General features: G+C 35.5%; 2 protein-coding genes across 2 annotated transcripts; both read right to left on the bottom strand.

Annotated features, from left to right (window-relative positions):
• Positions 1 to 83: 83 nt before the first annotated feature.
• LOC110912113 (nephrocystin-3) lies at positions 84 to 6,674 on the bottom strand. Its single transcript, XM_022156788.2, has 9 exons — positions 6,528 to 6,674; positions 4,644 to 4,874; positions 3,293 to 3,533; positions 3,028 to 3,178; positions 2,712 to 2,934; positions 2,527 to 2,618; positions 2,227 to 2,362; positions 1,435 to 1,766; positions 84 to 494 (listed from the first exon to the last, which is right to left on the bottom strand). Exons 2-9 carry the CDS (start codon positions 4,871 to 4,873, stop codon positions 244 to 246), a joined length of 1,656 nt encoding a protein of 551 aa, XP_022012480.1. The 5' UTR covers position 4,874; positions 6,528 to 6,674; the 3' UTR covers positions 84 to 243.
• A 2,005-nt stretch (positions 6,675 to 8,679) lies between these two features.
• On the bottom strand, positions 8,680 to 15,505 carry LOC110912112 (RNA-binding KH domain-containing protein RCF3). Its single transcript, XM_022156787.2, has 8 exons — positions 14,624 to 15,505; positions 12,341 to 12,823; positions 11,105 to 11,353; positions 10,779 to 11,030; positions 10,181 to 10,260; positions 9,979 to 10,087; positions 9,618 to 9,744; positions 8,680 to 8,936 (listed from the first exon to the last, which is right to left on the bottom strand). The coding sequence occupies exons 1-8, from the start codon at positions 15,305 to 15,307 to the stop codon at positions 8,917 to 8,919; spliced, it is 2,004 nt and encodes a 667-aa protein (XP_022012479.1). The 5' UTR covers positions 15,308 to 15,505; the 3' UTR covers positions 8,680 to 8,916.

The raw sequence follows: 15,505 nt of genomic DNA, 5'->3' as shown, positions 1-15,505 counted from the left end.
ATGCTCTTACTACTGGATCACTCGGTTGAACCGGTTAAAAAAAGACGATAAATTTAAAAAATATTTAATATTACACAAACAAATATATATTAGTGTTAGGTATATTTAAAAAAAATAAATAAAATACAACACCCAACATCTTCTACATCGTTAACAGACACTTTTATATGTGTATTAGGGCCTCAAATCTAAATCTCATTATCTATATACAAGAAAACATTATCTATAAACAAAAAAAAAACATTAATACTGAATTTGTTGCTTAAATTTACTTCTAAGTAAAGACAATCTCCTTTGAAAAGGAGCCTTGTGATCTTTAATACCAAGTTTGTCCATGAAAAAAACAATCTTCTTGAGAGTTTCAACTACTTGTTCACTTTCATCACCAAATGCTTTCTCTTGTATGCTTAAATTCCTCTTCAGCAGATCCAATATTTCACCATCATCTCTTCCCATTCTTTTCTGAATGCATATTAAACAGTCCAGTGCCTCCCCTAAAATTACATAAACGTCAAACGGGTCGAAACAAATAACATCTATGTTGTGACGGATTGTAATCAGCATGTGTTTGGGCACGATTTGTTGAAAAGCTTTATTCAAAACGCGTGGGGTTCACCCCAAACGAATTTCGCCCTGATTAAATCAAAGTTGGTATATGGTAGGGCTGGGCAAAGTGCTCGGAAAATGCTGGCTTGATTCGGTTTATAAACGAGCCAAGCACGAGCAAAATTCCGCTCGGCCCTGCTCGAATATTTTTATTTATATATATAATTTTGTATGCATGAATATATAATTATTTTTATAATTATCACTTTATTGAATATTGGAATTGTAAGTGGATTTAGCCCAAATCATATTCGTATTTGTTGAACTTATATGATGTATCTTGAGTGAATGACAGTCGAGCGAAAACGAGCAACATTTTGAGTGAAACAATTCTGAATGAAACAATGTTGACATTTAAGAAGTCTTTGTATTAAAATTTAATTTAAAACTGGAACTGAGCGAAACGAGCAACTGGTTGTAAACCAAGCGAGTTCGAGCAACATTTTCTGCTCGTTTCCTTAAATTCGAACAGAGCCGAGCCGTTCGGTTTCAATTTGAGCAGAGTATGAGCAGACGCTCGCTCGGTTCAGCTCAGCTCAGCTCAGCTCAGCTCATGAACAACCCTATTAACGGTAGTTACAAATGAATATTAGGTCCAATTTATAGGCTGTTTACCTAACTGCCAGTTACAAAATCAGTTGCTATTTGTAACCCCCTAACAAACTTGCAACTATATTGACATGTGACAATTAAACCAATAGGTGACTGTGAGTACATTGACCACATATTTCATTTGTTTCCTGTTGCCTAACTTTTTTTATTATGTTATTATATTATTATTATTTTATTTTTTATTTTTGCAAATTACAGAAGGAAAGAAGAAGTTACCAACTGGTAAAGAAGCATCTCCAAACACTTTCTCACGAACCCGCAAGACTTTAAGAGCCAGTTGCTCCGCTTCTTCATCACGATTCATGTTGTAAAGAGTTACAGCAAGCTGTAACATCACAAACGTAACTGAAGGATCATCAGGGCCCACGTTCCTTTCCATAATTTCTAAACTTGATCTTAAAAGCCGCTCAGCTTCTACATAATTCTTGGAACGTGAATAGGAGGTTGCAAGATTTGTAATGTGGGTTACGAAACTCGGATCCTCTTCTCCTTTGTATTTCTTGGTTATTGACAAACATTCTCCCAAAAGTTCCCGGCCTTCTTCTTCTCTGGAAAATAAGTGATTTTAATAGGTGAAAACGGGCAGGTAGTACGGGTTAGATAACGGGTCAAAACCAGTCAATTTTATGCGTGGGTCCAAATGGGTCACATAGGGTTGGGTTTGCTCACAAACACTTTTCTGTATTTGTAGATAACTAACATCATCAAATATAATTACAAAAACTATAATTTCTTTGAATACATGTTTGGTGATTTTTTGTGTGTATTTTGTAAATACTTAATTAATGCATCAAATACTCTAATATGATAATAATAATAACAATAAGATAATTTCTTTTTAATAAAGTGATTTAGATTACTGCTATTATTTGAATACATGTTTGGTGACTTTCAGCCTGTTCCAACTCTTGTATGGACAGTTTGACGCGTTCCATTATTATCAATTTTTCCATATTTGACCTGAAATTTGACCAATAAGTGTGAACAATCTATACAAATAGATCATACCTTCCTACAACATGAAGCAACTCTGCGAGGTCTATCCGTGTCTTCTCCAATACGCTGTCGTCGATATTCATACTTTCTGAATGCTCCAGCACCTCAAGAGCATTTTTATACAATTTGATGGCTGAATCTGCATCTCCTGTTGTTAAAATTTCAAAAAAAAAAAAAAAAAAAAAATTAATAATTTGTTTTCTGAATAAATCGAGGAAACCAAGAATCAACATTTTATCTGTTGCCAAAATGCAATAAGTTTTCATGTATGCATACAAAAATAAAAAATAAAAACGAAAAAACATAATTTACCTTTTGCGCACTTTGCGTTAGCTAGAGAACACATGGCCATTCCAACTCTTTGATCATTTTTTCCATATAACTTGGTATATATGCCTACAATTCTAAGCTTAACCAAGAGACAAAATGAATGAAATAAAAATATATATTTATAAAAAAAAAAGCAAAGAAATTAAGCAAATATATTAAAAAAAAACCTCATAAAAGGATTTCCGGCATCTTCAGCTTTGCCTTGTTCTATTAAAAGATTGCCAAGCGCATTCAAAGGTACTACCATCTCCTCACTTTCTGCTCCCAAATTTGACTCCAATATAGATATAATTCGATTATAAACGTCAACCGCCTTTGTTGCTCGGCCCACAGAACCAAGAGCCTTGCCCATTCCCAATAACGGCATAACAAGCGAGGTACTATTATCCCCTATATAAATTAGAACGAAACCCTAATCATCATTATGACAATGTTACAAGTATATAATTACACGCTAAATATGATTGTAAAAAGCATATTTACCGTGATATCGCTCCAAAATTTCAAGAGCTCTCTTGTACGAAAGCATTGACTTTTCAAACCTCCCTAAAGTTGAATGCATACTCCCCATGTGCGTCAATATCGAATCAATAAGAGGCTCATCATCTCCCAAATTTTGTACAATCTCATCCAACTAGATCAAAACAAAGATATACGTTATAATTTCTTCGCACGCTATAATGAAACTAATTCTCAGGCATCGAAAAACGATATGAATAAACGACAGATTTATGTAAAAAGTCATTACCGTATTCAAGATAGATTTAACCATCTTAAAGTCTCCGATTGCCATGTAACCTAAGGCTATGACGTCTAAAACAGCCGCTTCTTGTATGGTTTTATCTCCCGCAATCATTTGTTCTTTCACAGCTTCATAATTTGCTTCGAGTAGATCAAGAGCATCATCTTTATTTCCCATTTTTATCAGGCTTTTGATTTCAGAGAACAGTTCTTCTAACTTCATTTCAAGATCGTCACCCAATAGTTTTCTTCAGCCATCAAAGAACTTGTTAGATTTTCTTGCATGCATGAATAGTAGCATAAAGTCTAAAATTAGTTTGTGCAAACAGCAAAAGTATAGACGTTTTAAGCCTATTTACTCCTCGGTAACATGAACCACCAAACCCGTATCAGCAAAAACTAGAGGCCGCGAGATGGGTTATGGGTACTGTGTGCAAACCAGTTAATTTCCATAACCGGTTCGGTTAACCGGTTATGGCGGTTAATTTCACTTTTTTACTTTAACCGGTTATTGCTTTAACTGGTCCGGTTAATCACTGGTTTTTTGCCTTTTTTTTTTTTTTTTGAATTTTTCGGTTAACCTGTCTACCGGTTAGTAACCGGTTCCAACTTCCAATACTAAATATCTATCTACGCAGTAATGCGGTAAAATATCGGATATTTGAGATATAGGTTATCTCGGAGAGATATTGGTGGGATATCGGTAATTTTAATATAATGCAGAATTTATGTATATAGCAATTTAAAACCAATAATTCAGTGATATATCGGTCAACTATCGGTGATATATCGATAAATATCGCCGATAATATCGGTACCGATATTTGTCACTGATATTTTATTAGGGGACCGATGAATCACCGATATTAGCTGCATAGATATCTATAACCGGTTACTAAACGGCGGTTAAAATTAACCACTAACCGGTTAATGTTCTGCCGGTTAATAACCGGTTACGGTTCTGGTTAATTAACTGGTTTTTTTGCCCACCTCTACATAGGCTCATACGCCTTTTTTAAATATATCAATGCTTGCATTATAATTATAAAAATTCTAGCATCAAAAGAGAAGAGTCTAGTATCTTGATTCTTGAATAAAGCAATTTAACAGGTTGTATGCACAAAATTACACTTTTGACTTTCAACCCGTTTGACTCAGCTAAACAAACAGAGATTACCCATTTAACCCGTTAGAGACAAAACATAACCAAACAGGCTGAAATTACCGTGTCTAGTGAGTACAGTTACGGGAAGGTCAAAATCAAGGTCTAGTTCAAATTTCACGATATTAAAAAACAGTGCGCATAACACATCATGGGGTCATCTAATTAGGCTAGCTGACCGTTTATACGTTCGCACCTTTGAGATTTTTCTGAACCATCAACAACAGAAGAAACTTGATTTCCATTAACCGGACCACCAACATGCAATGATTTGGTAGTAGTGTAACATCTAAAGACCGAACACCCGTTGGGCACCGGATACAACCTCATGTTACATTTTCCTTTTTGAGGTTGATTAAAAAATTTAACGATCCCTTTCTGTAACTGTAACAAGTCAGAGTGAATGCTTGGACACAAACTACTCATCCTGAAAAAAATCAACTCAATAACATCAGGGAAATGTATTAAATTTACAACAGGACTTGACGTATACAAGTTCTCCGATGGAACAACTACAAGTTTTCGACAAAACAGTCTGCATGAATTAGTGTAGTGAAATAGTAATACCAACTATGAACAAAAAGCATCATAATCCAAAAATTATACATGCTGATAACTTTTTTTAAAAGGCGCATCAGGGGCCCCTAAGTCAAAATGGTGGTCTATAGGAAGCTTATGAAAGATTTACTTGAGGAAAAGGTTGATATGTAAAAGATGGGACAAACACAGTTTCTGGTTGTAAATAAAGCGTATTTGGTTGTGCTTTGAGCAACGCCTCATGCACATGATGTACACCCCAACCAGGCTAGGGCTGACGTGTCACTTAGTAGTAATAAAAAAATTGACAAATGTCATTCCATAAGTAGTTAAATCCTTACATAAATTTAAATGTACTACAAAATTAATTTCATTACATTTACTACTTCAACAATCCTTTTAACACTCGAGCACCCCCAATAATTTTATTGAACCTAACGTACAAAAACCACAAATACGATTGTGCAAGTCATAGTTGTTAATGGCGAATAGTGACAAATAGCGCTAAGGTGCTACATAGCGAATAGCGATAAATAGCGGGCGGCTATTTTATAAATAGCGATACACTAGAAAAACAATTTAAAAAAAAAGTTATATGTATATTATATCAAAATATCCTGACATATATGCTATTTTTACATGTATATCTAAGTATTTTATAGCTATATTTAATTGCTAGTTATTAGGGGTGTAAACGAGCCGGGCCGAGCCCAAGCTCGATTGGGCTCGAGCTCGAGCTCGGCTCGGTTCGAGCCTACTTATTTGAGCTCGAGCCTGGCTCGACTCGGCTCGAGCTATTTTGAGAAGAACCTCAAATGAGGCTCGATCTCGCTTCAATATCGCTTAAATGAGCCAAAGCTCGGCTCGAGCTCGGCTCGCCAATGTTATCATCATTATTATTATATTATATATAAAAAAATGTCGTTTGGGCTCGTTTAGGCTTGTGAGCCTAAACGAGCTTTGTATTTCAAGCTCGGGCTCGATAACTATACGAGCTCTATTTTAGGCTCGAGCTCGCGCTCGGGCTCGTTAAAGCTTGGCTCGTTTGAGCTTTTAACGAGCCGATAACGAGTGGCTCTCGAGCCTCTGGGCTTGTTTACACCCCTACTATTTTATATTAAGTGTCGCTACTCTCTCTATCCATCGATACAACCCTAATAGCCACACTATACCTATGCGCTACATAGCGCGCTAAAGCGATCGCTACGATCGCTGTTGACAACTATGCCTCGTAATGGTACAAATAAACAGATTATAGGGTTTAAATCCAAATTGAATTCTTTTTTTCATGACGTCATGTTATCTTCTTCCATAACATGTAAGTATATTTAATCTAATTCGTATCGTATACAAAATTAGAAACAACAAATGTCGAGCTGAAAGGATGAACTCAAAAATGTTCTATTCTGAAATTAAACCACAAGTAGTGTAAAAAATATCACAAAATTAACATGTTTAACACATCAAATAATCAAATTACATACATTAAAAAGTCAAAATTATTTCAATTTAGCAGTCACATGAGTAAAAGAGATAAACGTACGCTTATCTTCGGCGGCGATACTGGAGGAGAAAGTAGTTACGGTGGCGTATGGCGGTTTTGGGCGTTCTCGTTGGTGGTCGTAAAGTGAGTTCATGGGCCTGCTGATTTATGTTTAACTTCAATACAGGCTCAAACTGGCCCAATGGGCTCGTTAAGCCGAAGATAAAGTGATTAGCACTTAGAGTCGATCAGAGGTGCACAAACTGGTTAATTTCCATAACCGGTTATACCGGTTAATTTGATTTTTTGATTTTAACCGGATATTTTTTAACTGGTCTGGTTAATTAACTTAATAAGTTCGTTGAATACATGCATGGGTTATTTTTAATGACTCGCCCCTTTTTAATGATATGATAAATAGTGTTGGACCTAAAGGAACATTTTTTGTAAATGATGTTGAGGGCATGTTTGGCTAAGCTTATTATTGTTAAAAAGAACTTTTGGAAAAGGACTTTTGGGAAAAGGACTTTTTGAAAATGAGTTTTTAAAAAAAGTGTTTGGATTAGCTTATTGATGTAAAATGACTAAAATGGGCATTCTTTTATATATAAAGGGGTAAAGAAGGGGTATATTGGTAATTTGTAGTTTGAAAAGTTAAAAGCTGGCCAAAAAGTCACAATATTGTGACTTCTTGAAACCTCCTTTTTCTTATTTGCAAAAAGCCATTTCTAAAAGGACTTTTGGCTTAGCCAAACACAAAAACAACTTATTGGCTTTTTGATAAGTCAATAAGCCAATAAGTTGTTTTGAAAAGCTTAGCCAAACATGCCCTGAATACATGCATGGGATAGGGATAATGTACATTAATTCAGAAGTGTGAGAAGTGCATTATAACACTATATATAACACTATATAACACCATATAAACACCGTATAACACTATGTAACACCATACAACACCATATAACACTATGTAACACTATATAACAATATATAACACTATACAACTATCATAGACATGCTATCAGACAAAATATAGTGTTATATTTGTTATATAGTGTTACATAGTGTTATATGGCGTTATATGGTGTTACATCGTGTTATACGGTGTTTATATGATGTTATATATAGTGTTATAATACACTTCTCACACTTCTGGATTAATGTACAGGATCCTCTACCTACATGCATGGATACTATCTTGTTGATGGAATTTACCATAAATGGGCTGTTTTTGTGAAATCTTTTTCAAGAGATGAAACCCTAGATCCTAAAAGAGTAAAGTTTAACAAAGTTCAGATGGTGACACGCAAAGATATCGAGCGAGCATTTGGTGTTTTGTAGAAAAGGTGACGCATTTTGAGCATGCCTTATGCCTTGTCGATTGTATGAAAAAGATCAAATAAGAAACGTGATGTATGCGTGCATCATTCTACACAACATGATTTTAGAGGATGAAGGCCGGGCAATAGTTGAATATTATCCCGAGGAGACCGAATCAAAAAACGAAGACCTTAGTGACGAACAGAGAACGCAAAACCAAAATCTAATCGAGAGTCACGACAAATAAATGCAAATCTTCAAGCTGATTTGGTAAAACATGTTTCAACACTTCCTAGATTTGACATTGAAGACGAAGATGAAGATGATTGATTTTTTTTGTGATGTAATGTATTTTTTTTGTTGTAGTTATTTAATATTAATTAAATAGGTGTTTTTAAAATTAATATATTAAATTCTATAATTAAAAAAAAAAAATAGGTGCCAATTGACACCCCACGCTGCCTAGCCATACCCCATCCACACTCCACTATTTTAGGTGTGAACTGGTAAAGCCCACAAGTGCCACATGTCATCCCAGGCCCCACACCCCGCAGTCTAATATACATTTAGATCAAGCCTTTGTGACGAAACAACTCTTTTTGTTCTTTTTTACTTTGTTTTTTCTCAATTGTTTTTTTACTAAAAAATAACCTTTTGAAACGCTATTCTTACTATTTTAATCTACCATAGTATTCTTGAAATTCTTTTGGGTACATTACAATTTTTTTTCTTTTCTGATTTTTTTCGCTATACTTAGCAACACCGCAATAAAACAAACCGCTATCGATCAAATTGCAGCCACGTAGCGCGAGAGAATTTTACTAGTTTTTAACATTAAGAAAGGAAATACAAGTAAATTTAGGTTTGGGTTGGGTATGTATGAAATTAATGAGCTTTGTAAGGGTATATGTAATCACCCCTCACTATATAAACCATTTATTGGTTTATTATGTGTCAAAAAGAATCTATTTTAAAAAGCATAAACACAACAAACAATGTATGTAAACACCTAATACCATCCCATAATCATCCAGAAATGTTACAAAATAACTTAAAGATTACAACTATGGTAATGGTAATGCTGCTCTTTTGTAACTGGATATCTGATGTGCCTAATTTGGTAATTCTAAGGGCCATCATCTTGTACTGCATGATTAAACAAAGTAAATAATGGTCAATATTATGAATCAAAGCGGTCAACTCAGTTTATATTTTTATATCCACCGGGTAAATCGATTAAAATAGAGAAACTTGGTTAAAAAGGAAACGGGCCAAACGGATTGAAGATGTCGAAAGTCACCTAAAGCGTTTTTTTAATGCGCACCAATTTACAAAAAAAATATTCATATTATAGTTGAAATAATATTAGACAGTTTGATCGTACGTTACACCTGGATGTTTCAGGTCAACCCAAACTGGCCCGTTTTGACCATCAATAAAAAAGATTACCCTTTCTGACAAGAAGAAAATAATCACTCGTTTAACCTATATTGGGAACCAGCCCATGCAAATTAACCCAAACCGACCCGTTTAGGCCAAAATAAAGAATTTCTCTTTTTGACAAGTATAAAGAATTCCTGTCCCATGCAAGTCAACCCGTTTTGACAAGAATAAATAATCCTTGTTCGAGCGGTTGGCAACCAGCTCATGCAAGTCAACCCAAACTGACCCGTTTTGACCAAAATAAAAAGAATTACCCCTTTTTATGATAATAAAAATAAATTCCTCTTTTGAGCAGAATCAAAAGCATTACCCTTTTTAACAAGAATGAAATAAATACAGTTGACCTATTGGGAAAACACACGAGAAAGAAAGAAGAGTACATACTGCTCAAAATAAATCCTTGAAGCAAGCTCTGGGCTCTTTCCGCTTGCTCTCGGGTACCAGAAATTTTAATAACATGCTCTGTTGCTTCTGGGCTTGTATCAACCAGTTGAACATTCGCTCCCGAAAGCTTGTTTGCAATTCAACACAAAACTCAAAAGTTAATTAATGAATGAATACTTTAACATTGAAAATAGTTAAGTGAGTAAGAAGGTTATTTTTGCATTTGAATATGTTTCTGATTACATTCAACCTGTTCCATGTTTAGTAAAATCTTTTAATTTAAACCAGTTGACCCGTTAGAGATAAAAACATAACCCAAATCAACCCATTCCTTAATATTGACGTTTGGAGATAGGCTTACTTCGCTAATCTGAGCAAGCTTATTTCTAGATTTTGTTATGAGCTTGGGTACTGCATATTCTGGTATGACAACTTCAAGTGTACTCCTAGTAACCATTGGCATGACGATCCTAAAAGGAGTAAACAATTGCTATATAAATATATAACATAATTGGTGTATAATTTAAATTTAAATCAATCATAAAGTAAAACCGGAGCGCTACCTGTTCATGGAACTTGGTGCATCTTCACGAGTCCCACTTTCAGTTAGATTTACAGGTTCACTGTTAGATCCAGCGTTATTCTACACAAAAAAAAAATGAACACTTCATGCTCTAGAACATATAATAGATGCAAGAACAAATATACCAACAAGTTAAATGTGGCAAAACAGACGATTTGTGTAATGAGTCAAACGGGTTACTTTTATACGGCTTAGGTTGGGTTGACCCGGAAAACTTTTTGTCCATAATAATTACTACTTTAAAATTGTGTAGAAAAAATATTATTTCAATAAAAATATATTTTTCAAGATAAAATGATTTATAATTACACCTGTCTGGAACAGTGAGCTATTTTCTTTTTAACTAACTTATACAAATATTACATGTTTGACCCATTAAGAAAAAAAACATAACCTGAATCGGCCCGTTTATGGATGTGGAAAGCTACATCAATAACAACAAACTGAACAAAACCGTACAGTCTGGTTCTCAGTCCATGAAATGAAAAAAAAAAAAATTTGTGTTCTTGGTCCGGTCCAGAACCAACTTTTTTTTCTTTTTATGTTGATGAAAGTGTTGTTTAGGACTTTCTGGTTACCTTAGCTGGAGCTGGTGCTGCGGTGGTATCATTAGATGCAGCAGAGGGTTTATCATTTCCAGTGTAAGTTTCCCGAGAAGTTGTAATATTACTAGAAGCTGCTTCCATATTTGAAGCACTCCCTACAGGGCTCGGTGCAAGAAAGGGGCTGGGTTGACCATCCTTTTGACTAAACCCTTGATATAAATAATTTCGTAATCTCAACGTCACCTCCACAAGTGCTTCTCTAGCAGCCTTAATCTCTCCAACAATCTTAACAAACAAAAGTTTAAACATTGTTGGATTTAAGGTTGACACATAAGGGATTTAAGGTAAGCAGCAATTACCTGTACAAGTTCATCGTTAACTGATACAAACCGTGGAAGATTTTCTCTGGGTAGAATCTGAATATCCGCACCGGTCATTTTCTTGGTGTCGGCTAAGAATCCATCTCTACCATCCAAACACGCAGCTTCACCAGCAGACAGTAAAAGCCGAGTAGTTACGATATTTTCTTTGTCGGGAACGAGATCCAGAATTCGAGTCTGAATATGCAAAAGAGCCTCTTGAGCAGGAAAGAGATCGTCATCAGGGCCCTAAAATTACATGTATTACAATTACAGTAAGTATCCTAGAGTCACAAAGAAATACAAAATAACTGCAGCAATATTCTTGTACAAGTACTAGAGGCGGAAAATCTTTTTTATCCATTTTTTAATTTTATATTTAAATTATGTGTTATATACATATTATTGTAAAAGTTACATTAATGCATAATGATCTAACTTCTGAAAAAATAACAATTTTGTAGGTTTATGCATCTAAATACACTTCAGATGACTTTCGAACCGCAAGACTCATTCAACTCCTTTGACCCTTCGTTTTTTTCGGTTTTAGCAATGATTCGGTTCTGTTTTTGGAACAAATTAGGTAAGATTCAAAGATAAAAAAAAGTATAATCCAAGATTTAAGAATCTTTCTTGGATGTTTACATTTAACCTTTTTAATTAATATTGTTCACATAAACATAACCTTCTAATCTATATTTATGTTTCTCCAAAGAATTTTAAAACAATTTCTATTATAATACTTTAAAAATCATTAAAATCAATGTTAAATTTTGTTATTTCTTGTTGGCAATGGATAAATCATTTCAAAGATAAAGAAACATGCTAATGTTCATATTATAAATACCTAAAATTTAACAATAAAACTAATAATAATTCCTAAATCAATATTATAACAAACATTAAAAAGAAATGATTTTTATTAGGTTATTCGGTCCGGTTCGGTTTTCATAATATACAAAACCGTAACCGAACCGTATGTTTCAGTTCGGTTTTTTCGGTTCGGTTAAATCGGTTTTCTGCTCACCCTAATAGATAGAACCCAAATCAATACATTTATAGATTAACAGGTCAGAATTGGAACCTTTAATAATCATAACACAAGCTCAAACAAGTTATAAGATAAAGTGATAACTAATTAATCGTATTTACGGTATGCAACATTACGGAAATATAAACCACCAAAAATGGATCCATTGACTTCTTATTAAGATAAAAATGAAGAAAAAAAAGTACCTCATCTGAAAAAACGGTGATTACTTGTTCATCCGACCCAGCCACACGATCAGCAACCCTAACGTCTACACCGATTTCATTCTGAAGCAGTTCCATAAAGCCATCCGATTGCCCAATAACGCTATCAACCTTGTTACTTGGGCAAAGTATTCTAAATACAAGATCTTCGGCATATAACGACTGAGCGTTGTCAGGCAAAGGACTAGCTCCGATATCATCATAACTAGATGGACGCGACCCATGATTAAAGCTTCTTGAATTGTTTAAACCGTCAGGTAAGCGGGACCTGTAGTTAGGCCCATCCATTGATGGTCGATGGATTATATTGTTTTGGTGATACATGAAGTCGTCTTCAGGAGGAAAGAACTTATCGGATGATTGTAGCTTATTGAATAAATGACTGCGGTCCCGATGTTGACTTTCCCTCAATCGTGAAGATATAATATCCATTGCGTTCTTCACCGAGTTTATGTCACCAACAACCTGCGGAAAAAAATAGCGCAGTTATTATATTATATTCAAAACTATCATATTATCAAGATAGTTTCATATTGGCCATAATTCAGAAATATTTTTGGGTAAATCAAGAATCTTGAATATCATTGACCCATTACCTTTGAAAACAATCTTATGCATATAAAAAGATGGAATGAGAAATTGAAATGCATCAATGTATACAAGAATATGTTCAAAAACTATATGCAACATATATGGATAAAAACAAGCAAGCGGCTTTCAAACGACTGCATCATCAAGTACTTACAAAGATGCAAAATTTTTACAATGCAAATGAAACCAACTTAAAGCAGATAGCATGCCTAAAATCCCAAAGAATGGTATGTTTATACTATGCTTAGGGCTGTAAACGAAGTACCGAACCGAACAAAGCCTTGTTCAGGTTCGTTCGTTTAGCATTAAACTTGTTCACAAAGGGTTTACAAACACATAGCCAAATGAAAATTCTTGTCTGTGTTGTTCATTACGAAACTGAACCTGTTCACGAACATACTAGCACTAACTATGCTTGTTTATACTACACACCTTGCTTAAAAAAAACCTCGTTCTTTAACCGCCTAGGCCCAAGGCAAACCCACTACGACTTGAGTGCACCTACAACTACCTAAACTATTTGTACATTGCAAAAAATTATAACTTTCAAGTTGCAAAAACAGTTTTCAACCTGAACAATCTCCTCAGACGTATTGACACACCGCGTATTAAACCAACTATAAAGCTAATAGCATATTAGCATGTCTAAAATCCAAAAAATGGTATGTTTATACTATGCTTAGGACTGTAAACGAAGTAACGAACCGAACAAAACGGAAGGAAGCCTTGTTCATGCCCGTTCATTTAGCATTAAACTTGTTCACGAACGGTTCACAAACACATAACCAAACAAATACACTGTCTATGTTCGTTCATCAAAAAAATTGAACCTGTTCACAGACACAAACAAACATACCATGCACTAACTATGCTCCTTTATACTACACACCTTGCTTAAAAAAGGCTCGTTTTTAACCGCCTGGGCCCAAGGCAAACCCTCAACACCTTAAGTGCACCTACAACTACCTAAATTATTTGTGCATTGAAAGAAACAATGATTTTCAAACTATATGCAGCACACACACACACACATATGGATAAAAACAAGTAAGCAGCTTCCAAATGACTGCATCACCAAGTACTTACAAAGATGCAAAAGTTTTACAATGCAAATGAAACCAACTTAAAGCTGATAGCATGCCTAAACCCCTAAAAACGGCATGTTTACACTATGCTCAGTGCTGTAAATGAAGTAACAAACCGAACGAAACGGAACAAGGCCTTGTTCATGTCTGTTCATTTAGCATTGAACTTGTTCACAAACAGACTCACAGACACATAACCAAACGAAAATTTTGTCCATGTTTGTTTATTAAGAAATTGAACTTGTTCACAAACAGTTCACGAACACAAACGCACATACTATGCACTAACTACGCTTGTTTATACTACACACTTTGCTTAAAAAAGCCTCGTTTTTCAAAAGTTCAACGGTAAACAAACGAACATGAACAAGGCTTCGTTTTGTTTCGTTCGTTAAGAAATTGAACCTGTTCATGAATGGTTCGCGAACACAAACAAACATACTACACACCTTGCTTAAAAAAAGTCTCGTTTTTTAACAGCATAGGCCCAAGGCAAACCCTCTACGCCTTAAGTACACGTACAACTACCTAAATCATTAACACATTGCAAGAAACAACAACTTCCAAAGTCACAAAACCAATTTCCAACCTGAACAATCTCCTCCGACATGTCGACACACCGCGGTATCGTATGATCTCTCGGCAATATCCTAATATGAGTCTTAGTCTCCATCCTCATCTGCTCAATAATCTTCCCCCCTTTCCCAAGCAAACTCCCCACATGCAACCTAGACACCACCAATCTAGACACCAACCTATTATTCACTACACCCCCACCCCCACCCCTACCCCCATACACATCATCATCATCACCCCCATATCCCAAATTATACCCCCCTCCTTCACTCTTCAATATCCTCTCATGTATCAACAACAAGGCCTCTTGCGCAGGCGAAAAGTTGGGCATTCGGCCATCCGGATCCCTCCGCCGCGTATCCGAAACCTCAATAATTCTCTCCTCATCACCTGGAACCAATTCATGAACATTGATCCAAGCACCTGTGTGTTGTCTAATGGCCTTGATTATGCTTCCAGACTTGCCGATTACACCTCCGGCTTTCGCATCGGGGCATAGGATCCTGTAACTTGTTGTTACCATGAGAGATGATGGGTCCTGTACTTTCCGGGGTCCCGCAGCATTGGAGAAGCTGTTCCGGCGGGGGTAGTGGTGGTTTGTGGTGGTGGTGTAGCGGGGTTTGGTGGTGCGAATGGTGTCGATTGGGTCGTAGTCTTGGTGGTCGTAGTAGTATCGTTTGGATCTTGATCGGTCCATTGGTGTAGAAGAAGGTGTGATTGGTTAGGGTTAGGGTTAGGGCATTGGGTGTGAGTTTGAGAGGTTGAAGAAGAAGAAGATGATGATGAGAGTGAGCGAGAGTGAGTGAGATTTTGAATGTTGAAACCCTAGAAAGAAGAAAGAAAGAAAGAGGTAGTGTGATTGATGAGAATCTAATGGGGGTTTAGATTATTAGTT

The sequence above is a fragment of the Helianthus annuus genome, chromosome 15 (assembly GCF_002127325.2).
Source record: "Helianthus annuus cultivar XRQ/B chromosome 15, HanXRQr2.0-SUNRISE, whole genome shotgun sequence".
Classification (NCBI taxonomy): Eukaryota; Viridiplantae; Streptophyta; class Magnoliopsida; order Asterales; family Asteraceae; genus Helianthus; species Helianthus annuus.
The sequence above is the reverse complement of the archived record's forward strand: the minus strand, read 5'-3'. Positions and strand labels throughout refer to the sequence as shown.